The following is a 23,286-nucleotide window of genomic DNA, read 5'->3' as shown; positions in this document are numbered from 1 at the left end:
TTTCAGTCAAAATGGACTGGCTGGGCTGGGCGTGTCACCGAGCCCAGGCACAGTTCTCTGTTCGGCTTTTGCTAGCGCCACCGCATGGTCGGACGCGGAACTTGCTCTGCAAAGGAGTTTTGACCCCAGTTGTGGTCAAAAGCGGTTCCTTCTCGTTCCTGAGACTTACAGGCAGAGGAACTTGAAACTTCACCTTGCAGTGGATTTTCTTTTCTTTTTTTTTTTGCAGTGGATTTTCTAACTCCACTCAGTTCCTCAGTGGTCAGCAGAGGTAAGGAAGGAAAAGTGAGGATGCGCACTACGAGCCAGCCAGGAGTCGAACCTGGAATCTTCTGATCCGTAGTCAGACGCGTTATCCATTGCGCCACTGGCCCTCGCACGTGGGTGGCTGGGAGGCGAACCTGCCTTCATCAGAAACTAGACGGCGGCACACGTCCACTTTTTGGAGTCTGCTCCTGGGCCTGAACGCCGCGTTTTCTTGGCTAGTTCAGACTGCAGAGCGTGAACTCTCTGGCGGCCATTTCGTTTGCAGGCGCCCCAGAGTCTTCCTCCTTTCTCAGGATGTCTGTACCGACCCCTGCACCCGCTCTGTCCCCAAATCACCTCTCCATTCATTCATTCATTCAACCAATATTACCATTCAAGACACTGGAAAGACGACTGAAGGAAACAAGTTGTGATCTTTCACCTCAAGAAGATTGCATGAACGTAGCTAAGACGGTATTAAAACACCCAACAAATGAAATAACCGTGATAAGCACTTAGAGGTAAAAAGAGAAACGGGAAAAAGAATTTAAAAGTCCATCAGGCAAAGGGATGAAGATAAATACGGGTATCTAGGAAAAGAGCCATCTGGAACTGTGGAAATCTCCAGGGCAAAATCCTGGAGGTGGGAGCGTGCTTGGGGCGTTTCAGCAATGTCGAGGAGGCCAGTGCTGGGCAGAGAGGGGTAGGAGACCTCGGGGAGATAACCTCGGGCCTTGTACCCCCTTGTTTGGACTTTGGCTGTTACTCCCTAGGAAACTGGAAGCCTTTATAATGCCAAAATCTTGGCTCTCTGTGCACCCATGCTGAACAGAAATACGGAGGCAGTCATGGAGGAGAAGGAAAGAGTGGCTTCACTTCTTTGCCAGGCAAAGGGGGAACACAGTAGGCTAGGACCTCAAGAACTGTGCCCCGCCCCTCCTTCCGTGGTGACTAGGGAGAAGTTACACAGTCAGGCAGAGGTGTATGATAAAGATCAAGGCAGTAACAGTCTAGCATTCTTCTTCTGCCAAGTTTCAAAAGGGTGGGGTTGCTGACAAGATTAGGGTGTGATCCGGTTTCCTAATTCTGATGAGCCTCTCTGGTCCCTTTAATCTTGCTTCAGGTGGTCTCCCGGCTGCCCCTCCTTTGATTAACGCTGTTCGAATCTGCTCTTTGGAACTCAGGGTCATGGAGGCTGGGGTCTTACTTACAAGAAATGGGGGACAAAAAGGCCTCCCTCCATGCCTAGGATCCCTCTGCTCCACATAATATCTGCAAAGACCTCCCTTCGTTTTGAAGATTTTGTAAGGTGTTTTCTTTTTTTTCTCTTCTTTTTTTGACTTCCTCAGATTTCTCTGGTGTTCTGACATGAGCTGAGGCCTGCTTTCATTTTGTTTTTAGAGATCTTCTGCTGGGTCTTTTCTAAGGGTTCCAGTTTCCAGTCTTTTCTTCAGGGCTTGTCCCAGCTAGAAAAAGAGAAACAGAGAGTCCAGAAAAAACATAACCAGTAGGAAAATATACATGCATTTCTAGAAATTGGCTTATGTGATTGTGGTGACTGATAAGTCTGAAATCTGTATTGCTGGATGGCAGTCTAGAAAAATCTCAGCCAGGAGCTTAGTCTTGAGACAGTTTCTTCTTCCTTAGGAAAACCTCCATTTTGCTCTTAAGTCTTTCAACTTGTTAGATAAGGGCCATGCACATTACTGAGGATAATCTCTTTTACTTATAGTCAACTAATTGTAGATGTTAACCACATTTATAAAATACCTTCATAGCAACATGTACAGTACAGTTCATTTGCTCATTCATGTCCAACTCTTTGCAATCCCATGAATTGCAGTATGTCAGTCGGAAAGGCTTCCCTTTCCGACTCTCACATCCATACATGATGTACATTAGTGTTTAAAGAACTGCAACATGTACATTAGTGTTTAATTGAATAACTGGGCTCTGTAGACTAGCCAAGTTGACATGTAAAATCAATCATCCCTGTGGTGGAGTCTCCTCCTCCCTGGGTCACAGTGCACTATTCTTCCAGTTCTCTCCCAAGTATTTGGGAAATAGTAGCACTGCCAGCTATTTCCACTCTCAGAAGTCTATGACACAGAGATCTACACCTTCTCCAATTTCAGTTGTGTGGAACAGAGCCAATGTCAGGGGCCTGTCCATGGTCTTTGCAGATCACATCCACATTTCTGAAAATGATTGCTCTTAGTCTCACATTTTCTCCCAAGACTTGTCTCTGGCTTGTTAAAAACTCCTTTGACTTCTCAGAATTTCTGTGCAAATTTTGAACACGTGCCAAAGGAAAAACCCAAACCCAATATTACTGGCTCTGCTGTCTTTCTAAATGTCCACTCCAGCTTGGACAGTCATGTTAGGTGTGACTGTGCTGTTTATGATTATCTTGGAAAATTCCATGGGCTGAGGAGCCTGGTAGACTGTTACTGCCTAGTAGACTTCCATGGGGTCGCAAAGAGTCGGACATGACTGAGCAACTTCACTTTCTTTCTGGGTCCAAGCACATTGATAAAACGATGGTTAATCTTATATTATTAAAGAAATCAGTGCTTACTTATTTCATGGAATCAATCAGACCGTGCGTCAAGTTCATAGACTCAATTGTTTTATGAAAAAGAAATCTAGCAGAGTCAGGGCTTTTTAACCTCTCCCTCACATCATGTTTGCAGGCAGAGATTAATGCCAATGGCTGGTTTAGAGTGAGACAGAGATACCCTTCATCATTGATACAGTTTAAAAATACCGGCATGTTAATTTCAACATTTTCAGAATGGTCACAGATTTCAAACACGCAGCCCATTATAATTACAGGTTTCATTTGGGAAGTTACTTTCACAGCTATGACAACAATTTGTAAAACTCTTGCTAGTTCCATTAAAGTCCTTTGTCTAAGGACATATCTATTTCATAGAATAGAATGAATTTGGAACAGTTACAAATACACAAGCACCTATGAAAATATAGTACTTCTTGTGGATGCTCTCAATTTAACAGTTTTATCAAGTAGATCCTTTGGGTAAGTTATCGAACAAGAAAGCTTCTCTTCCTCTAGCTGCAGAGGAGAGGAGATTGCTCCTTTATCTCTTTTCAAGACTAGGTTTTAATAATGAAATCTTGAATTTTTTAAAGATACGACGTAGTCAAGCAAGAAGCAGGCAGGTGGGAGCCAATTTTACGGAAAGAAATGGGGTAAGGAAGAGCTCGAATTTTAATTAAAATCCATGAAATAAAGAACACAGGGCGTTCTTTCTGCAGGGACTAGTTCTTGGTGCAGAAAGGGTTCTGGTGCAAATGTGTTACACGACTCGGAGGGGTATTCTCGTGTAAATGTGGCTAATTTCCTTTCCTCCAGGGGTCCCAGGTCATACTTCACCCAAGGAAGCCTGAGCTGCTGAACTCTTGCCCTTCCTGGCAGTTTCCGGAGACTTCTCTGGCGCAGCCCAGAGCTTCAGGCTCGCTCCCGAGTTTCCCTTACCTCACTCCTGCACGGAGCGTCTCAGTTTTCCTATGGCAGCGCGGTCTTTTAGGTCTTTGGGGGAGAAGCAGGGGTTCATCTTTAGGATTTGAGAGATCGTCCGGGGAGCTCGCCCGAGCGTCAATACAAGGAAATACATACAGGGGGCGGGGGAAAGCCAAGATCATTCCTTTTCTCTGTTGATTTGGAAGCTGGCAAGCGTGTTGGCTCCGTGGCTTAGCTGGTTAAAGCGCCTGTCTAGTAAACAGGAGATCCTGGGTTCGAATCCCAGCGGGGCCTTTTGTGGTTTTCTGCCCGCAAAAGATACGGAGAGATGAAAAACTCAATCAACTTAAAGTGTAAATTTTCCCTATGGGGTTTCACGAAAGTGCTTAATGTGTACCTGAGAGTGGGGACGGTTTTATTGTTTACAAAAAAAGAAAAAGAAGAGACCAAGATAAATTTGTTTTTCTTTCAGGAAAATTTCTACCTTTCTTAAGTTTTCATGTAATATTTTTTTCAGCAAGTACCAAAGGAGACAGGGAAAGCCTAAGGCAAAGGAACCAGATTTAAACTACAAGCGGCATAATAATCTCTAGTCATTCTATTCTTTTCCCTGGTGAAATCTCAAATAATTGGGATTTCATAATCTACTTTCACAACCTACAGGCAATATTTTAATCAAGATCAGCCTCTGGAATGATTGATAAATGTATTAAGAAGGCTTGTTGTTTTTCAGTCGGTAAGTCGTGTCTGACTCGACTCGAGTCCATGGGCTGTCGCCCGCCGGGCTTTTCTGTCTTTCACTATCTCAAATTTGCTCAAATTCATGTCCATTGGGTTAGTGATGCTATGTAACCATCTCATCCTCTGCCGTCCCCTCCTTTTGCCTTCAGTCTTTCCCAGCATCAGGGTCTTTTCCAGTAAGTTGGCTCTTGGCATCAGGTGGCCAAAGTATTGAAGCTTCAGCTTCAGCAGCAGTACTTCCAATGAATATTCATGGTTGATTTCCTTTAGGACTGACTGGTTTGATCTCTGCTGTCCAAGGGACTCTCAAGAGTCTTCTCCAGCACCACCATTTGAAAGAATCAATTCTTTTGCGCTGAGCCTTCTTCATGGTCCAACTATCAAGTCTGTACTTGATTACTGAAAAAATTATAGTTTTGACCTTATGAACCATTGTCAGTGAAGTGATGTCTCTGCTTTTTAATACACTGTCTAGGTTTGTCATAGCCTTCCTTCCAAGGAACAAGTGTCTTTTAATTTCATGACTGTAGTCACCATCTGCAGTGATTTTGGAGCCCAAGAAAATAAAATATGTCACTCCTTCCACTTTCCCCCCTTCTATTTGCCAAGAAGTGATGAGACCAGATGCCATGATCTTATTTTTCTTTAACCTTAGAGAATGCTGCAGCATCTCAATTCATACCAACCACTAAAATCCAACCATATAACATGAGTTGTAAATGGCTATTTTAAAAGGTGGACTTGTGCTCAGAGTTTTTTTGGAAAGGAAAATCAAAGAGGAACATACTCCTCACAGTGATTTCAGAAAGAAGTTATCAGGAGAAGCATCCTTTTGATTGTATACCCACAGGGTGGACATCCCACTAGAACAGACTCACCTGAAGCTGTTAGCATCCAGGCTGACTTGAAGAAGCAGTCCAGGAGGGTCTAGGGTGCCTTCTTCCAAACTCTATAAGAGAGAGGAAGGAAATATGAGAAGTGGAAAAGAAGTCTAGAGTTTTGCTCATAATTTGGCCCCTTTATATAGAAACTCAAGGTCAGGGAAACAAAGTTCATTGTAACTGTTACCCACTTGCTCATCTCCCAAGACCAACCCCTCTACCAACTGGCCCAGAAAGTCTTACCAACCTGACTTTTACCTTCAGAGCACATGATTTTGTGTAGATGGTCAACAGTTGAAATATGATCTTCTGTTCTATCTGCAGAAACAAAATGTCCCAACACTTCGAAAAACAGTTCAGAAAACAATTCTACTTCTATGGAGACTTTCTCCACTCACTCTGCAGCTTAATTCCCCACTTTTCCTTATAGACATCGCAGAGCAATGGAAGTGTCAATGAAAATTCAATAAATAATCAACTTAAGAAGGAAAAAAAGGGAATTTTATTTGAGCTAAACTGAGGATTGTAACCAGGAGACAGATCCTCAGAAAACTCTGACAACTGTTCTACTTGTTAGAAGTTGAAGGAACAGTCATTTGCATTTTCGAGACAAAGGATAGTACATCAACAAGATAGTACATCAACATGACATGCTGATATTTTATGTGAAGTTCACCAAGGTTACACCTAGTCCATAGAAGCACATACAAAGCAAGCATACAGTTACCATACTCCCTACAAAATTGGTAAAGAATGCTATTCTTTTAAGAAAAGGAAAGAGGGAAAAAATGATCTTTATGGTGGAGCAGTCACTTCTATCTTTGAGGTGCTCTGGTTAATGTGCACACTGCACATTAAGGAGGGAGGAGGTCCAAACAAACACACAAGAAGAATTTTATGTTTAATTTTTCTGTCCTACTTTAATATACAAATTTTATTTCATCAAGAGACAGACTGTCTTTTTCATATGCTTCTATATTCTGCACAACAAAGCCTTTTTCCCAGGCCCAGATTACAGACCTCAAATGGTAAGGCCAGCTGGGTCATTGTAGAGATGTCAACACTAGATCACTCCTTAATTCTGTTACCAAATCTACCTTAACCTTCACCCTTCTGCTCCATCAGGCTCCAGGAATACCTTTACGAGGATGCTTCCAGCCAAGTGGCCCTCAATAGATTGCCTGATCTGTACCATTGAGATACTGTTACTGGCTATGGAAGCTATGGAATATTCCAGGTGAAGAATTTAATGATCTCTCCTAAAGTCTAAAAATCTTCCTAACTCTCCATGTATCCATTGTGAAAGTGATTTACATATACAAGTGAAAATGGTTTACAGTTAAATACTTGTTTATCTACCCAGTGCTTATCATGTGGCAGGCACCATGCTAGTCTTACTTCGGTCATGAGTTTTGTCCTAAAGAGGCTGATGGAAGGGTGAATCAAACAGTTCAATGGCAATTACAGTATAGTGAGCTATAACCCCATTGGAGTGGAGGGTACAGTAGACCACACTTTGATACTCAGCTCAGACTGAGTGGAGATAGACGGTGGGGGAAGACTTCCTGGAAGGAGTGATAGCCAGACTGAGCATGGAGGAGATGTAGGCGAGATCCAGACAAGAAAGTGGGCTGGAGATGAAAGGTTGTTGTTGAGCCGTGAAAGACGTTGGGATTCTTGGCCTCCAGAGGAGAGGAATTCAATCTGGAGCCAGTGATGAGGCTTAATTGCGCAGAGCTTTTGTGTAATAAAGCTTTATTAAAGTATAAAAGAGGTAGAGAAAGCTTCTGACATAGACATCAGAAGGGGGCAGAAAGAGTACCCTGCTAGTCTATAGCGGCATGCTTTAGGTCTGTTAGAAAGCTATTAATAAGATAAGAGAGACACCTCAGGGCTGACCGAGTTTCACCAGGCCCCTCTCCCACAATATGCATTTTTGAGATAGGATGGCACGAGGTGTGTCATCCCGCAGCCATAAAACAATTGATATGAATACTGGTTTGTTGAGCTATTATCAGCCCAAGGTTTGGGAAAAGAAAAAAAAAAGTTAGTCTGAGGTGGAACCACTTTAAAGAAAGGTAAATTCCAAAGCAAATACATAGTTTCATTAACATAGCTTAAGAAAAACATTTCCATAAGAAAAACACATTGGTTAACTCAAGGTTTGAGAAAAGTTAAGTTCAGGTGGAACCAGTGTTGTCAAGGCAGCACAGAATTTTAATAGAAAAAAAAATTGACACTTGCAGCCTATTTCCTCCTTTTGGAGACCCCCGGCCTTCCTGCCTGTTACCTTCTCAAACAGAGAAGTAGAAGAGGTGCTCCAGGCAAAGGGGACAGGGTGTGGTGAGGACGAGGATGCTCAGTTTGGGGAAGTGGAAGCAGTAAGAGAACAGAGTGTGCAGATCCTGAAATTCTTCTTTGTCTGGAGACGACCGTAGGCAGGTAGGCATGTATTTATGGCATCATGAAAACCACAGGTGGACTTGACTTGACAGCTGATACAGCTCAACTGTTTCATACTTTCTTTTTAGAAGATCATAAGTTACCAAAGCAGTATGGGTAGAACTTGAATTTAAAAGTTATGGATTGAGTATAGGGCCTCTAGCTGGGCTGCTGAGGATCTCTATGGGGTCAGATCCTTCCCACTAAAGGATCAAACCCTGGTCTTCCCCGCAGTAATTGAAAGTAATTGTTCTAGATATGGTCTAGGTGTATGCACAACATCTGCTAAAAAAACTGTGGCCAAAAGGGACAAAGTAAAAATAGAATGAGATATATGACACAGCGGCATTTACGTAAATTAAAAATGTATATAGAGAAACCAAAAATGTGTTCTACAAAAACACACAGCAAGAAAGAAAAGGATGATCTTTCCGATGATTTCTTAAGGGGGAGTGGGACATGAGAAATAAAATTGAAGAAAGGCAATTAAAAGGGAATCTATAAATAAATAAAACAAAAGAATGGCCATGTAGACCTCAGTGAAAGGAGTAACTTTTATTCAACTCCTTGAATGTAAAGGAGAGAGAGGGACAGACAGCTAGAGACAGGGAAAGAGGATTAAAAGGACTAGATCTTAACTTGTGGGTACTCTTCTGGGTACAGAGTGCTTTCATTTTAGAACTTGGCTGATTTCTTTTCTTTAATATTTAAAATTTTTTTTATTTTGAATAATTTATTTAGGAAAAGAGGAAAAACAGATTAAACCACAGGGGAAACGTGGGGGAAAGCTGATGATACACACAACCGTTAGACTGATTCAAAAACGTAGGCAATGTCAGGAGTGGGATTCGAACCCACGCCTCCAGGGGAGACTGCGACCTGAACGCAGCGCCTTAGACCGCTCGGCCATCCTGACCTGCTGTGGAATAATTGCCCTCAAATTTTATTTCAGTGTCTACATGAACGATAAGTCCCCTTTTTTCCCCTTTTTCTCTTTTTCTGAGAATGCGGAAATTTTTCAATTAAAAAAGGCAACCACCAGTTTACGTACGGCCCTGACACCGACCCCGAGTGGAAACGCGGAGTCAAGTGTCGGGTTGCGGGGGCCGCTAGGCAGTGTCTTCTCAATGAACGCAGATTCGATTACAGGCTGCAGCCGGCTGGGCGGCGCTCGGCTGGGTAGCCAAGAGTAAGGGAAATTTCTTTCCGCTCTCGACAGAATTATTGTTTGTATAATGGCACCCATATTGCTGAAATTGCCTTACTTAAACTGACACCTGCTCCTGGGAAGTCTTAACGCTATTCAGTCTGGTGCTTGCTGGGGCCCAGCCCTCGGGTGCTCATTAAGTCCTCCCTCCTTTCCTTTCTGTCCGCTAGACCCTCGAGACCCATGGGAGGGGGTCCCAGTGTCTTGCTTCTTGATCTGAATTTTCTAGCTGTACCTGAGGATTTGTGGACTTTTCTGAATGGATGTTATGCTGCGCTCAAAAAGGAGCCATCAAACTAAAACCAGTTCTGCCTTTCTCTTTCTACAAGTATGTCACTCTATCGTCCCTTAATTCGTAAGGTTTTCGTACATCTGTGTTTATGCCCAGCAAAGCTGTACCTCAAAGACTTTCCAACTAGTTTGAAACACTCCTCAAAAAGTATTTAGTTTATGTCCTTTGAACTAAACAATACAGATTCTTTTTATTTTTTAAAGGAGAAGTGAAAGTGAAAGTGAAGTCGCTCAGTCGTGTCCGACTCTTTGCTACCCCGTGGACTGTAGCCCACCAGGCTCCTCTGTCCATGGGATTTTCCAGGCAAGAATACTGGAGTGGGTTGCCATTTCCTTCTCTAGGGGATCTTTCCAACCCAGGGATTGAACCCAGGTCTCCCGCACTGCAGGCAGAGATGCTTTAATCGGTTATATTTGAGTGAGATTTGGGATCATTTTTACTTTTTAAAATTAACTTTCATATGTATTCAAGGAAAAAGACTATTTCTATTTTAAATTTTAAAGTGAGTGGCAAGAGTAAAGGCGCGTATAGTTGAGAGTCGATTCGGAGTTTTCCAGAGGGCGATTTGAGGAGACCTGAGTGTTCTTTGGAGGCAGAAGGAGCAGATGAATAGGGATATGCAGAGAGATGGCACGGAAAAGCTGTTGTTGATTAGTGATGATAGGAGTTGCACAGTTATTTTTCTCTTAATGTGAATGTCTGAGTCTCTTTTAAAGAGAGGCAGACCCTTTCAAACATGTGATGACCAGAGTTAGCTTTTGGTATGTGAAATGAAGTCCTGTTACTATTATTTCAGGAGCATTTGCATTTTTAAGGCTGGTCTTTAGCTGTGGGTGAAAGGTTTTAGTTTCTGGTTTAAAAAGGAAGTCAGGCCTTGGAAATACTGCAGTTAATTATTTGCACTGGTGGGAGAGGCCTTTCTGGACCTTCTGAAACCATAGTATCACTGATTCTGCTTCAGGTCATTAAGACAGGCTTTGACGAAGCATCAGCAAGGCCACCTTTCTTCTCTTTCGGAAGATTTGAAAATAAAGCCAGAGATACCAAGACTGTTAATTTCCTCCTTCAGGCACTGGTATCTGGTGCCAGATGGAAAGGGAACTGCGGTGGAAAGGGAGCTGCAAGGCTTATCACATAAGTTCAGAATCTACTGCCAGCTCAATACTGTGTTTGGTAACCATTTTCCTTGAAGATCATGAGGAAATAGGAAGGTGAGGGCAGTCGCAGAGCTAATTGAAACCTCTGACTAATTCTCTTTCTACTCTCAGAGAGGGGTTCTGGTGGCAGCCCCATTTATTTAGGGTAAGATTTTATATATACATTTCAGGATACGCATAGTACATTAAACTGGCAAAACAACTACTTAAGATTCTCAAGTATTTTTTAAAGAAGCTTGGACTTTAAAAAAAAATCTTTTACTTTCTAAAAGTACAATTTGAACATAAATGAATACTTTGAAAGCAGAGGTAAATGGTGGTCTTCTCTCAGGAGCCCAATGTAGGGTAGGCTGAATACAGCTTGAGGAAGGGGCAAGGAAAGGAGGATCACCCAAGTTTGTTTGTTTATCCAATTATGAGGCATCACCAAATATTTCCTCCAGAGGCTACGGGTGGGTAGCCACTGGCACTGTGGCCTTTTTGTAAGTAGCTGGCTCTTCTTGGGACAGGAGGCCCTGTGCTGCCTGCCCTGGTGAGCCTACTGCCATCAGATCTGGGGATGGGTCTTGGATAAACAGAACCACAGTGCTTTGACCCACTGAGTTCCCATGCAGGTTTCTTGTCTCTGTTTTTGTGTCAGTTCCATTTGTTGGATAAAGAAAGGGAGGTGCAGAAGCTGTTTTCAACAATCAGACAGACTTATTTATTAGGTTAAGACCATGGGCAACATTGACCCTGGAAAACCCAATGGAAATGGAAGGTGGGAGCCTGGACAAGACAAACATATACAGGAAAATGCAAATACAAACAAGTGCAATCAATCTAGCTGTGCTGAGCACAATGACGCAGCTTTCAGGGGACCCTGAGGAGAAGTAGCACGTAGGGAAACTGGGTGGAGAGAGAGTGATTCGTGGCTCAGTATGGAAGTGGATGGTGGTTAAAGCTAATTATAGGTGTGGTTGAGCAGTTTTAAACCATATGTTGGTGAGACGTGGCCATTGGCCATGAGACAATGGCCAATGAAGTGGTGATATCACTGAAAGATGATGCCTGAAAATGCCTCTAAAGTGAAGAGATTCTAGATAAAAGAAAGAAGAGAACCAGCAACTTATGGGATCAACAAAGTGAGGTTGGAAAGAGCCCTTTGCATTTTGTTTAACATTCTCTCCTCTTTCATTCTATCTGACCTCCTCACCTTCTTTACTCCTCTTACCAACTGCTCAGATCCACCCTGTAGGAATGACTTAGAAAATCTGAGATACGGGCCCTAAAGCTCTAGGGACAAGTCAGATGTTTATCACTGCCTGAGTTCACCTCATTTTCCTCTATCCTGATGTGCCCTCCAAGTTCCTTTATGGGATTTCAGCCACCGGTTTTCCCTTCCCAGAACCCTTTGGGTTTTCTGCTTACTTAAAACCTGTTCCTCTATATACCCCTATCCTGGACACCAAGATGTTTCTGTCATAACTCCATGCCGACCTAACTCCATCTTGATCCCCAAACTGCAATTCCCTCCCTAGAGGATTTGGCCTCTGGGATGGGAGACCACAAGAAGCAGTCTGAGTCACCTCCCTGCCCCTTGACTATTGTTACAGAAACAGATTAGGAAGGGCCTATTCCTCACACTCTATCAGCAGCAACACAACCTTCTCAAGATTAATTAATCCCTACCCAACAGGAAGAAACAGGGGCTGAGTAAAGCTGGCAGATGAAGCCCTGGGAGTGGTGGAAGAGGGGGTTAGAGTAGAGGGAAAGAGCTGAGCTGGAGTATTTCTTAAGGCACCCCTTGGCTGGGCTGGAGAGGGATTAGTTTAGAATGGAGGGTTTCTATATCCCCGGAGGCAGAGTCCTCCCCCATGGGGGACAGTGGGATCTCCTTTGAAATGTTCTTGGCATCAGCAACTACCATGACTCCCTCAAGCCCATCAGCGATTGGGCAGATAGTCAGGGGCTTTTTACCACAGGACCACAAGCAGAAGAAGGGCCGGAGGGGGCCAGAGAAAGAGGCCTTGGAGAAAGTATAGATATGGGATCCATCAGTCATGTTGTAGAAGAAGATGTCTCCTGATTCATAGTCAAGGAAGACCCCAACCCGGCGGGGGGGTCCAGCCAGTGGGAGAGGGGTCCGCAGTGGTGTGAGAGCCCAGTACCCATTTCCATAGAGCTCCACAGCCCAGAACCCATTCTCGGGTGTCATGGGGTCAAATCCTTTCTTCATCACATTCTCCCTACACACCCCAATTGCCCAGTCTGTCCTGTCTCCCACCTCCACCTCCCAGTAATGTCTCCCCGAGGTGAAGGCCTCACGACCCATCACACAGGGCCAGGAGTCAAATCTCTCTGGTTTCTCAGGAAGTTTCTGACGTGAATCTTCCAGTCGGACAGATTTTGAATCTTCATACAGAAAGAGGTGGGGGTGGGCAGTATCTGGATCCAGAGTCACATCCACTAGAGACAGAGAGAAAGTGAGTCTGATTATCAGTGAATGTCACAGGTTGAAAGAACCATCCTTTCTTCTCTGAAGAAGTGGAGACCTGCTCTAGCAGTTGACAGATCTCCTCAGGAAGGGAACTGCTTGGCCTGCTCAGCTGTCTCTTTTCCCCTCTTCCATCCACAGCCATAGGGTGATGTATCAACTGACTGTCCCCAGTACCCCATGGGACCCTGTCAGAGGGGGCTTGCCTTCTAGCCATCTTCCAAGGGCCCTTTATGTGCCTCAAGGATAATGTTGAGGCGATTTGCCATCATCTTTCCCCTCTATATATTAGTGGTTTTTATTTCCAAGTATTGGAGGACTTTCAATACCTGCAGGGTAGCACCTCAAAGCCCTTAAGATATTCAAAGTCACTGACCTGCATGCAATGTAGCCTTTTTCCATTCTGTAGTGAGAGAGGGTGAGGAGAGGGAAAGAGTGTTATTGACATGTTTTATAGTAAGAGAGAGACAACTCGGTGGATGAAAAAAGACAAAGGACATAGAACTTACTGAGCTCTTCCAGGAGTTTCTCTGGAAAACAAACAGAAATACCTTAATGACCTTCTAGCCTGGGTGTGAGGGAGGGAACAAAACAGTGTGAGAAACATATAAAGGAGAAACTATTTAATTCATGACTACCTGATTATTGAGGCATTATCAACAAATGAAGAACAAGGATTTTGTTTTGTTTTCTAAGAAATATGCAGGAAGTTCCTACTCACTTGGTATCAGAAATTTAATCATTACTGAGAAACCAAGTTAAAAGTAAGGATAGAGTCTGAAGGTTAACAATGAATAAACATCAGGTCTATTATCTCAATTAGAATTGCTTTTGACTCATCTTATACCCAAACTCTGTTATTCTTCATATTGGGTGCCACTGAATTCAGGAGCTTTATAATCCCTTCTGATTTTTAGAATTCTAGAATCAAGTAGATAATTGATTGGCAGTTTGACTCCCATTGGCAGTCATCCTAAAGGACCTGGGTTCAAACTCATGTGGAAGCACTCCTGACAGGTAGACTGGGATTCTATGACTTACCTTTAGAGCTGAATTCATTCCTCCTCTGTCTGGATCTTTCCGTGTATAGTCTCCAAGTAAAAAATATGGACCCAATTGTGAGAAGTCCTAGGACCACCAAGATGACAGTCACAGCCACCATCCAGGGAGTCAGCCTTGGGAATAAGGAGGCTAGAACAAAATCCCCAAGAAGGACATTTGTTGAGAAACTCAGAGCAAATCTAGCTCCTCTCTTGATTCCAAAGGGGGCTAGAGAGAGGATGACCTGGACCTCTCACATTCCTCCCATGGCAAAAGAGTCCCTCCAATACCACTCTGAGGTTTTCAGATAAATTTTGGTCTTAGGTAAGAGAGAGCAGAGAAAGAGAGGAATGAAGATGAAGAAGAGTCATTTGGGGACAGGACCTGTGGAATAAAGAATATAATGGACCGATTCATGTTATCATGGAAATTTCTCCTTAGCCATCAATGCAGGATGGGAGCCAAGGGGATGAGGGAAGTAAATAAGGAAGGGGAAATATCACTTCTATGTGCAACAGAAGGGTATTCAATGACCCAAGAATAAGGAAAAGTTCCTTGCTGAACCAGAGGTAGAGTGTGAAGACTCTGGAAACTTGGAGCTCTAGCATGGGATAGGGAGGAGGGGGAGGTAAGGGTGGAAAGAGAACTGATTTAGCTAGATCCAGAAGGCTCTGAATCAGGAAGACCACACCCTTCAGAGACAAAGCTTTTCCAAGATATATCTCCTAAGAAAATCTGGAAGACTTCCCTATCTAAGATATATCTTCTAAGATGGAAAATCTGGAATGTCTGTGAGATCTAGGTATAAAACTTATGCCTTCAGAATCTCTAGTGAAGTTGGTGGGGCTCAGCGGGCAGGAGTTTAGGTGGGGAAAGTTTAAGATGAGAAAAATAGACAAGTCTGCCAGGAGGTTGTAGCTGGGCAGATGTCCCATGTGATGTTGCCTTGAAACTGTGTCAAAAAGGAACCCAGCACCTGTTTTACTGACCTGGTATGGAAACCTCTACTTCTTTCTCCTGGCCAAGAAGGAGGTTCCGGATGCAGCAGGACACATTCTTCATAGAAGTGTCCCTGATGATCACTGAAGCTCTCACAGTAAATAAACCTTCTTCATCAGGATTCCTGGACTCTGACATGGATGGAAACTCTTCTCCCCTGTGAGTTCGCCACTGTACTTGGGGCTCTGGGTACCATCCCACTGAGGTACACTCCAGCTGGATCTCTCCACTCTCTTGAACTTTCATACTGATGTGAGGATCAGAGCCCAGAGCTGTGGAGAAAGAAGGTGCCTTACTCCTTTAGTGGACACTCTTCTGGGAGCCTTATAACCATAGGGCTATATAGTTTGAGAAAGAGAAGCCCAGAGGAATTGGGAATGAGAGGGACCCATCTCCATGTTTTACTACACAAAGGAACTGAGGTATCCATAAAAGAAGACATCTTATCAGAGATGAAACAACTATTGGCTTAAAGTCATATTCCAAGTTGTGTATATATGTGAGAATGTGTATTCTTTTCACGAAAAGGGCCATCATTTTCAGCAGATTCTCAAAGGTGTCTATCATTCATAAAAGGTAACATTGACAGCTTTATGCTCTCAAATCTCTAGGGCTTTAAGACAGTCTTTAAGACACTTTAACCAGTCTTTAAGACACTTCCTTAAAAAGGAAAGTTGAGTTATATATGATACTACCATGTGGGACATCCTGTTATGAAACAGGGACCCACATTTCAGCCATGTATTTTTCAAACTTCATCTTTATTTGAATATATGCATAAAAAGAAATATATATTGCACAGCAATATTCTACAAGTATATAATGCTTTTAGAATTGACACAGCAGTTTCTCAGATTCCAAGCATGAGGGGGATCATAGTTCCCTGATCAATGCCCCTGCATTGGAAGCGCTGAACCACCAGGGAATTCCTATATTGATTTTTTTTTTTTTTTAAATCTCATTCTTGCAAAATCTTGCTCGGCAGGTGCTCCCCCAGTTTTACAGTAGGAAATGTAGCTCAGAAAGAAATTTGCTTGGTGCCAGGTGGGAAAGGCAGACCTCAAAATATACTTTGTTCCTCAGTGTGTACCATTTCCTTATAGTTTCACTCTGAATTCTGGCTTGAAGCAAAAACAGAAACAAAACCAAAACTTTTCTAGGTAGGTCAAGACCCTTAACAAGCCACCATGCTCTACAATCTCACAAAATCAGTCTTTGGGTACTAATCCACAAAGTAAGCACTGGGATTGCTCACTATAGCCTTACTATAAATGGTGACAACTTAAATGCTCAATTCTGGGCTTTGACCAAGCAAATTATGATGCACTAATAGAAGAGAATGTTATACAGTCATTACATCTTACACTTATTTAATTATTAACATGGGGAAATGATTATCCTATAATTGAGAGAAAAAAGCAGGACATCATGGAAACAAAGTTCCAAGGAGAAAGATCATTCGCTGCTCCCTGTCTACTCAGCTCAAACCCTCTTCCTACTTATCTCCTACTCTAGTCCTGCCAATCCCTTCCAGCCTGAAAGGGATTTGGGGAACAGGTTTGATGGTTTCCAAAGTAACAGCCACAGGAAAATATTATCTCGCATGGAGTCACCGGAGAAAGTCAAAACCCGTCCACTCACCAGCCACCTTCAGATGCACGATGGCCTCTTCGTAGTTTTCGTCCTGCCTGAAAAAGCATCGGTACTCCCCATCATCAGAGGCTTTGACCTCCTGTATCCTCACAGCGACCCTGCCCTCGGCGATGTGGTCCTCCACCAGCGACACTCTTCCCCGGTATTCAGCTATCTCCTCGCCCTCCTGCTCTCGCCCTTCGCGGCTCACGAACACCGCAGGCGAGACCTTCTCCCGGAACCAGCGCAGCTCCATGCCCTCGGCGCTCACGTTGGGGGAGAGACGACAGGGCAGCTCTGCATCTTCACCCACCACCGCCAGGATGGGCTCCGGGGGTCCGATCACGTCAAAGGGAGCTGCCAGAACACCAAGAGGGTCGGACGGAATGTGGAGGTGGGAGTCGAGGACTGATACAGATGAGGATCCCACTGAAGGGCACTTTCCCACTACAGCTCCAGGGAATCCATCTGGGCCCTTGGGGAAATCGCTAAGGACAACCAAATGGGATTGCTTACAATTACTGAGAAATTTCAAGCTTGTAGGCTAGAAATTATCCTATAATTGAGAGAAAAAGGCGGGACATCATTGAAACAAAGTTCCACCCAGAAAGATAATTCTCAGCTCCTTCTCTACTCAGCTCAAACCCTCTTCCTACTTATTTCCTAGTGTAGGCCTGCCAACCCCTTCCAGCCTAAAAGGGTTTTGGGGAACAAGTCTGATGGTTTCCGGACCTACCAGAATCCAGCTTGGGTAGCTGGAGGAGAATGAAAATGAGCAGACACCCCGGGAGGCAGGAGTTTGGAAAGACTGTCATCTCCAACCTTTCTGGGCAGCAAGATGCTGGTGGGCTCGTTTGTCGGGAACTTCAGCCTAGGAGAGATGAAAGAATAGGCAATAACTAGGAGTTGTTGAGACACCGTGCTCCTGTGCCCTCCCAGCAATTCTTTTCAGCTTGGAAAGCATCATTTGCACCTTAAGCTTCCTCCTTGCCTTCTGCCAAGTGTAGATTTTCAGTCCCGGCCGTCAGCACACATCCAAGGTTAGTCAATCTTGTCTGTACAAAACAGAAAATGGGCCCTAAACCCCCAAGAGAGTCTTAGGAGAAGGCAATTGTGATGCATAGTACCCATTAACGGGTTTCATGTATTATGAATAGACAAGTCTTGAAACTACTGTGTCAAAAAAAATCTCTTCTTTCAAATACAATAATTTGACATCTGCTTTTAGCAATGATAATAAAGATACAGTGATGGAGGCAGAGATGGAGACCAGGGAAATAAGCAGGAGCAGGAAAGAAGAAAAGCTGGAGGAGACAGAACAGGAAAGGGGAGCTGAAGAGAGCTAAAGGGCTTGAAGAGTAGAGGACCTGGGACTAGGGAGGAAGGAGCCCGGGAAAGAGAAAATGACTCTGGCTGCTGGCTCTCTCAGGGGTGAGAACAGTCCCAGATACTGACCTCTGATGTTGGAGGAAAAGGCACCAACAAGCTTCTGCTACCAAATGAGAAAGCTGGTTGTGGCCCCATTGGCAAAAGTTAAAGGAGAAGGAAGGGGGAAGTACTCTCAGGAAAGCCTGCCTCCCCCCACCCTTCCACCCCAACACATTCCCTCCTCATCCCTGATGTATTTACTTTGGGGGAAAAAAAAGTTCCAGAGAGGAGAAGGGTCTGTGGATTTGTGGTCTTCAACTTAGAAATTATGCTATGCATTGATGACCTGTTTACAGAAGGGGACAGAGCAAAAAAGAAAGAGGATTTAAGAAAACACTAAAATAAGAGGCAAAGCCTTGGGCCATCTCCAAGCCTCACTTGTTACATCTCTAAAATGGAAATATTGTTAATAATACCTTCTTTGGAGTAGTGGTGCAAGGGTTAAATGAGATTAAGCATGTTATGTGCTTAGCATATAATAGGGATTTAGAAGAGGGGAAGTTGTTATTCTATTATTATTTATATGAGCAGAACACTAAAGATAGGCTGAGAATGCATGGGTATGATTCAGTTTTCAGGGCCCAGAGTTGCCTCTCTGCAAAGCTACCTCCCAAAAGCAATTTATGAGGCCTACAACTCTCTGTTTTGGGTTAAACCCCTTACTGTTATAGAAAACATTTTAAAGATATGTATTTTTTAAGGTAGAAATCACTCATAATGTCAGCAAGTAATGATAGCCTCCAGTAATAGAACTGATGATTTATATAATTTGATATACTTTTATATAATTTGGGCTTCCCTGGTGGCTCAGACCATAAAGAATTTGCTTGCAATGCAAGAGATCAGGGTTCATTCCCTGGGTTGGGAAGATCCCTTGGAAAAGGGAATGGCTACCCACTCTAGTATTCTTGCCTGGAGAATCACATGGACAGAGGAGCCTGGCAGGCTACAGTCCATTGGTTCACAAAGAGTCAGACATGACTGAGCGACTAACGCTTTTATGTAATTTGAAGCATTGTTAATAGCTATATTATACCATATTGAAGGTTCCTATAATTCCTGAGATCATGGCACATCTTGGGGTTTTTGCCTATTATAAATAGTGCAGTTTATACACAAGTCTTTGTCCACATTTTTGTTAACTTACTGATACACTTTCTGCTGAATTCCCAGAAATACCGTCATTAGGCCAAAGGGTATGAACATATTGTCAAAGCTTCTTCCTGAAATGTCAATCCAATCACACCATTAGTGGAAATGTCCTTTTCACCAGCACTGAGATCTATTCTTCCTTATCATCACTAATGGGCTGGATGAAACTGACCAAATTATTACTTTATTATGCATTTATATGATAGTTAGGTTGGTCATTTTTCATATTTATATATTTTAATATATTCTGGAAGTAAACTTTTCAAGTAAGTGCCTTTTTTGACAGAGTCTGGTGCTTTTTTAAAAAAATCAGTATGTGTGAATTTTTTAAAAATTGAAAACATCAGCTCTGTATTATATTTGTGGCAAAAACCCTTCACCACTCCTTTGTTCTTTGCCTTTTAATTGAGACTGTGATCAAGACCAACAAAAGAGAAGTGCTTAAAAAAGATAAAAGAAAAAGATATTTGCTTCAGTGGATATGCCCAACTGCCAGGAGAATGAATTTTCTCAAATACAAATCTGATCTTGTCACTTTTTGCTTAAAAATGTCTACATGACTGCTTAATGACCCCAGCATCCAGTTCAAGCACCTTAATCTGGTCAAGAAAATGCTGTAAGATCTAGTGGCCTTCCTGCTTCCTTTCTCTTTGCCTTTTCTCCCTAGTCTCCCAGCACTGGCTAACTCACGTGAGAAACACTTCTAAAGTCTTCAGTCTTATCTATAACATTTAAGGTAAATTAAAACATTTTACTGCATTAAATGTGAAATTTCAAAAGAAATGTGACCCTGACTAGACTTTACCCCCTCCAACTGAAATCGACTCTCCAGGAAGATGCGCCAGATTTATCCTGTGACATGGACAACTTCCTGGTCCCTCTTTGCTGTCAGGAACGGGACCTGAAGTCTACTCTGAGACACACATGCATTTATTTTTGTCTTTTGTTTTCAAGTCTCTCTTCCTCTCCTAAACTGAGCTCTTTGAGTTCATACTCTCTGACCTCTTATCAGCACATAGACGGAAGTAGAATTTGCAGCTTAAATCACACCAACCAGTCCTTGGCTTTCCTAGTTTGAGATGTATCTGCCTCATTTTCAGCTTTCGTTTGTGCTTAACTTTCACAAATATCACTGATAATGAGTTTCTTCTCCTTAATTCATTCTGATTAGACTTCTCTCCCTTGCTCTGCATTGTCAAAATATCTAATGATAATTTGGGAAGAGGGGAGGGGGAAGAACTTTTATTTTCACCTAAGAGAGCTAGACTGAAGGAAAGGAGCCAGGAAATAGACAGCAAATGGTACATAGAACTCAAACTATTATGTGGCAGCCAAGGTTCTGGTTGGATAATATCTGAGTCATTTCGACAGAAACCAACAGCACTGGACAGGATCTCTGAATTTTCCAGGCTCCATCAGTGAACAGAGATTCTAGATGCCCCCACCTGTCATGACTCCCATTGTTTGTGGGGTACCTTTGTGATGTGGGGCTGCTATGAGCAATTTCCTGCTGTTCTGGAGACTAGACGCATAAACTTTTTTTTTAGACATGAAATCATTTGGGCTGAAGAATGTGATGTGCTCTGTATAAGACCAAATTGAATGCAAAAATATAAGGGCTTCTCCCCACCCCACTCCACTTTTCATCACATGCCATTCAAATTTCCCGGTATTATAAACTAGTCAGAGCCAATGATTACTCTCACCCTTGTCTTACTTGACCTCCAACTGCATTTTACTGAGGTAACCACTAGCATTAAAAAAACAAACAAACAAACAAAAAAACAGTCAGTTTCTATTCTGTCAAGGTCGTCCATATAAAGCTTTAAAAAAAAAAAAATAGTATAAAGAGCTTATAAGAATAGCACCAGTCTCACCCTATGTGTTCTCATTCCCTAGAAATAGCCTCTTCAAATGCTTTGTTGCTTTATCTGGTATTTATCTAAGTATTCTCAAGAGGAACAATTTATGTTGCTATTTCTTGATGAATTAATTTTTAGATATTACTTTTTGATGCTCTAGTATGGTCAGGGATGATTTAGTTCTTGTGATGGTTGATTTCATGTGTCAGCTTGATTGGGCTAAGGACTACCAGGTAACTGGTAAAATGTTATTTTTGGCTGTGTTTGTGAGGATGTTGCCAGAAGAGATAAGTATTTGCATTAGTAAGTGAGGAAATTGCCCTCACTAATGCAGGTGGGTATCATCCAGTCCTTTGAGGGCCTGAATAGAACAAAAAGATGCAGAAAGGGCGAATTTGTTCTTTGTCTGGTCTGAAACTTCCATGTCCTGCCCTCAGATGTTGGCACTTCTGGTTCTCTGGCATTTGGATTCTGCCTGGACTTACATCACTGTCTCCCCTGCTTCTCAGGTCTGCATGTTTGGACCAGAACTACACCACCAGCTTTTCTGGATCTCCAGGTTACAAAGGGAAGATTGTGGGACTTCTTTGCTTTTATAATTACATGAGCTTATCCTTCTTAATAAACCTTCTTAAATATATATCCTATTGGTCCTGTTTCTCTGGAGAACCCTGACTAACACCATTCTTTTATATCACCAATAGAAGTATGCCATTTTTGTTCAATGTTTCCTATACCATGGTTATGTGACTATATTTTTATGAAACCAAGTTTTGTATGTAATTACTTTTATTTTCCTGTACAACTTCTTTTGTGTGTGTTTGAGGGAGATGGGGAAGGGAGGGAGTTAAATGATTGATCTTATTTCCTTTGTTTGGTTTTCTGTGTTCCCATCACAGATTCTCCCCACCCCTTTAACAGCCTCTAAGTACAGTTTGCATAGTCAAACATCTCACATGATTTATTAATGCTATTACAACCCCTCCCCATTCCCATCCCTCCCAAAGCAGTGCTTCTCTAACTTAAGTGAGCATATGCTTCACTGGAGGGTGTTATTAAAAACAGATTCTGATTTAGATCTGGACAGGGACCAGATTTCTCCATGCTGGCTGCTGCTGGTCCACAGGCGCTGTATCCTGTTCTTTACATGGATGCTACAGGTGGAGAGGCAGCTGCTGGCTCTGCGCGAATTGTGGAGATGCCCTGTGTGATGGTTCTGGCTCAGGGTCTTGGGCTTATGTCTTTCGCATGTGGCTAAACTGAGCTAAGACAGAGGGCTGGGGGAACACAGGCACATGATGCATAGCACCATATCCTGTGGCTTGTCATGAACTTTGTGGCCAGCCGCTTTTTCTCAGGGCACACACTATTGGCATGCTGGTAATAATTAGATGTGATCTAGTGATATGTTGACATTATGATGCTGACACAATTCCCCCATTTATTAAGCCTGTATTAAGTTCATGTGCATTGTGCAGTGATCACTTTGTAATGTACAGAAATATTGAATCACTATGCTATGCAGCATGGACTAACATGCTTGTTAGGTTGTAGGTCAGTTATGCTTCAAAACAAACAAATGAACCAACTCATAGAAAAAGAGATAGATTTGTGGTTACCGGAAGTGGAGGGGTAGGGCGAAGGGGGAATTGAATGAAGGTGATCAAAAGGTACAAACTTCCAGTTTTAAGATAAATAAGCACTAGGGATATAATGTACAACATGATAAATATAATTAATACTGCTGTATGTTGCATATGAAAGTTGTAAATAAAGTCAGTCTTAACAGTTTTCACCACAAGGAAAGAAACCTTTTTCCCTTTTTCGTTTATTTTGTATTTGTATGAGATGATGGATGTTCACTAAATTTATCTTGGTGATCATTTCCTGATGTATTTAAGTCAAATCATTATGCTGTACACCTAAAACATATACAGTGCTCTACGTGAATTAGATCTCAATAAAACTAGAAGAAAAAAATTATGTGCATTATAGTTCAACTGATTTGTGTATGTAAAGGGTGAGTAGAAAGGAACTGAAGAAGCCCGAGGAAGATGTGATGGATTTTTGTGTAGAAGGGCAGCATTCCTGGGGGTGGAGTAAGGTTAAATGTGTCCCTCTGCAGCAAGAGTCTGAGGACTGGTTGAGGGGTGACATCTCTGAGTCATATTCCTGGAAATACTTTTGAAACAGAGAGTTCCTAGAACAAAGAGACTCAGGAAGGGAATATATGGGAGCCAATAAAG

At 42.7% G+C, this 23,286-nt stretch overlaps 1 protein-coding gene, 1 long non-coding RNA gene and 3 other non-coding genes across 6 annotated transcripts; 2 read left to right on the top strand and 3 right to left on the bottom strand.

The window, feature by feature from the left end:
- The first annotated feature begins 222 nt into the window (after positions 1-222).
- On the top strand, positions 223-21,679 carry LOC129645623 (uncharacterized). Of its 2 annotated transcripts, XR_008711455.1 has the most exons (4): positions 223-1,550; positions 3,400-3,459; positions 6,478-6,589; positions 21,550-21,679. It is a non-coding gene; the product is annotated as an uncharacterized LOC129645623 (long non-coding RNA). The 2 variants fall into 2 exon arrangements; XR_008711456.1 differs by lacking the exons at positions 6,478-6,589; positions 21,550-21,679 and adding an exon at positions 3,623-3,751 and having other exon boundaries at positions 223-1,555.
- Positions 302-374, bottom strand: TRNAR-ACG (transfer RNA arginine (anticodon ACG)). Its single transcript has one exon. It is a non-coding gene; the product is annotated as a tRNA-Arg (tRNA).
- On the top strand, positions 3,951-4,024 carry TRNAT-AGU (transfer RNA threonine (anticodon AGU)). Its single transcript has one exon. It is a non-coding gene; the product is annotated as a tRNA-Thr (tRNA).
- On the bottom strand, positions 8,628-8,710 carry TRNAL-CAG (transfer RNA leucine (anticodon CAG)). Its single transcript has one exon. It is a non-coding gene; the product is annotated as a tRNA-Leu (tRNA).
- Positions 12,225-17,413, bottom strand: BTN1A1 (butyrophilin subfamily 1 member A1). The gene is made up of 7 exons (XM_055570843.1): positions 17,335-17,413; positions 16,608-16,955; positions 14,957-15,238; positions 13,968-14,117; positions 13,436-13,456; positions 13,303-13,329; positions 12,225-12,898 (listed from the first exon to the last, which is right to left on the bottom strand). Exons 1-7 carry the CDS (start codon positions 17,411-17,413, stop codon positions 12,225-12,227), a joined length of 1,581 nt encoding a protein of 526 aa, XP_055426818.1.
- Positions 21,680-23,286: the final 1,607 nt, after the last annotated feature.

This window comes from Bubalus kerabau, chromosome 3 (genome assembly GCF_029407905.1).
Source record: "Bubalus kerabau isolate K-KA32 ecotype Philippines breed swamp buffalo chromosome 3, PCC_UOA_SB_1v2, whole genome shotgun sequence".
In the NCBI taxonomy this organism is placed as follows: domain Eukaryota; kingdom Metazoa; phylum Chordata; class Mammalia; order Artiodactyla; family Bovidae; genus Bubalus; species Bubalus kerabau.
The sequence above is the reverse complement of the archived record's forward strand: the minus strand, read 5'-3'. Positions and strand labels throughout refer to the sequence as shown.

Coding starts and splice junctions, on each gene's coding strand:
- BTN1A1 (XM_055570843.1), bottom strand. CDS start 17,413: ATGACAGTCTTTCCAAACTCCTGCCTCCCGGGGTGTCTGCTCATTTTC. Junction 13,457..13,967: donor GAATGAATTCAGCTCTAAAG/GTAAGTCATAGA, acceptor TTTGTTTTCCAG/AGAAACTCCTGGAAGAGCTC. Junction 12,899..13,302: donor AAAGGCTACATTGCATGCAG/GTCAGTGACTTT, acceptor CTCTGTCTCTAG/TGGATGTGACTCTGGATCCA.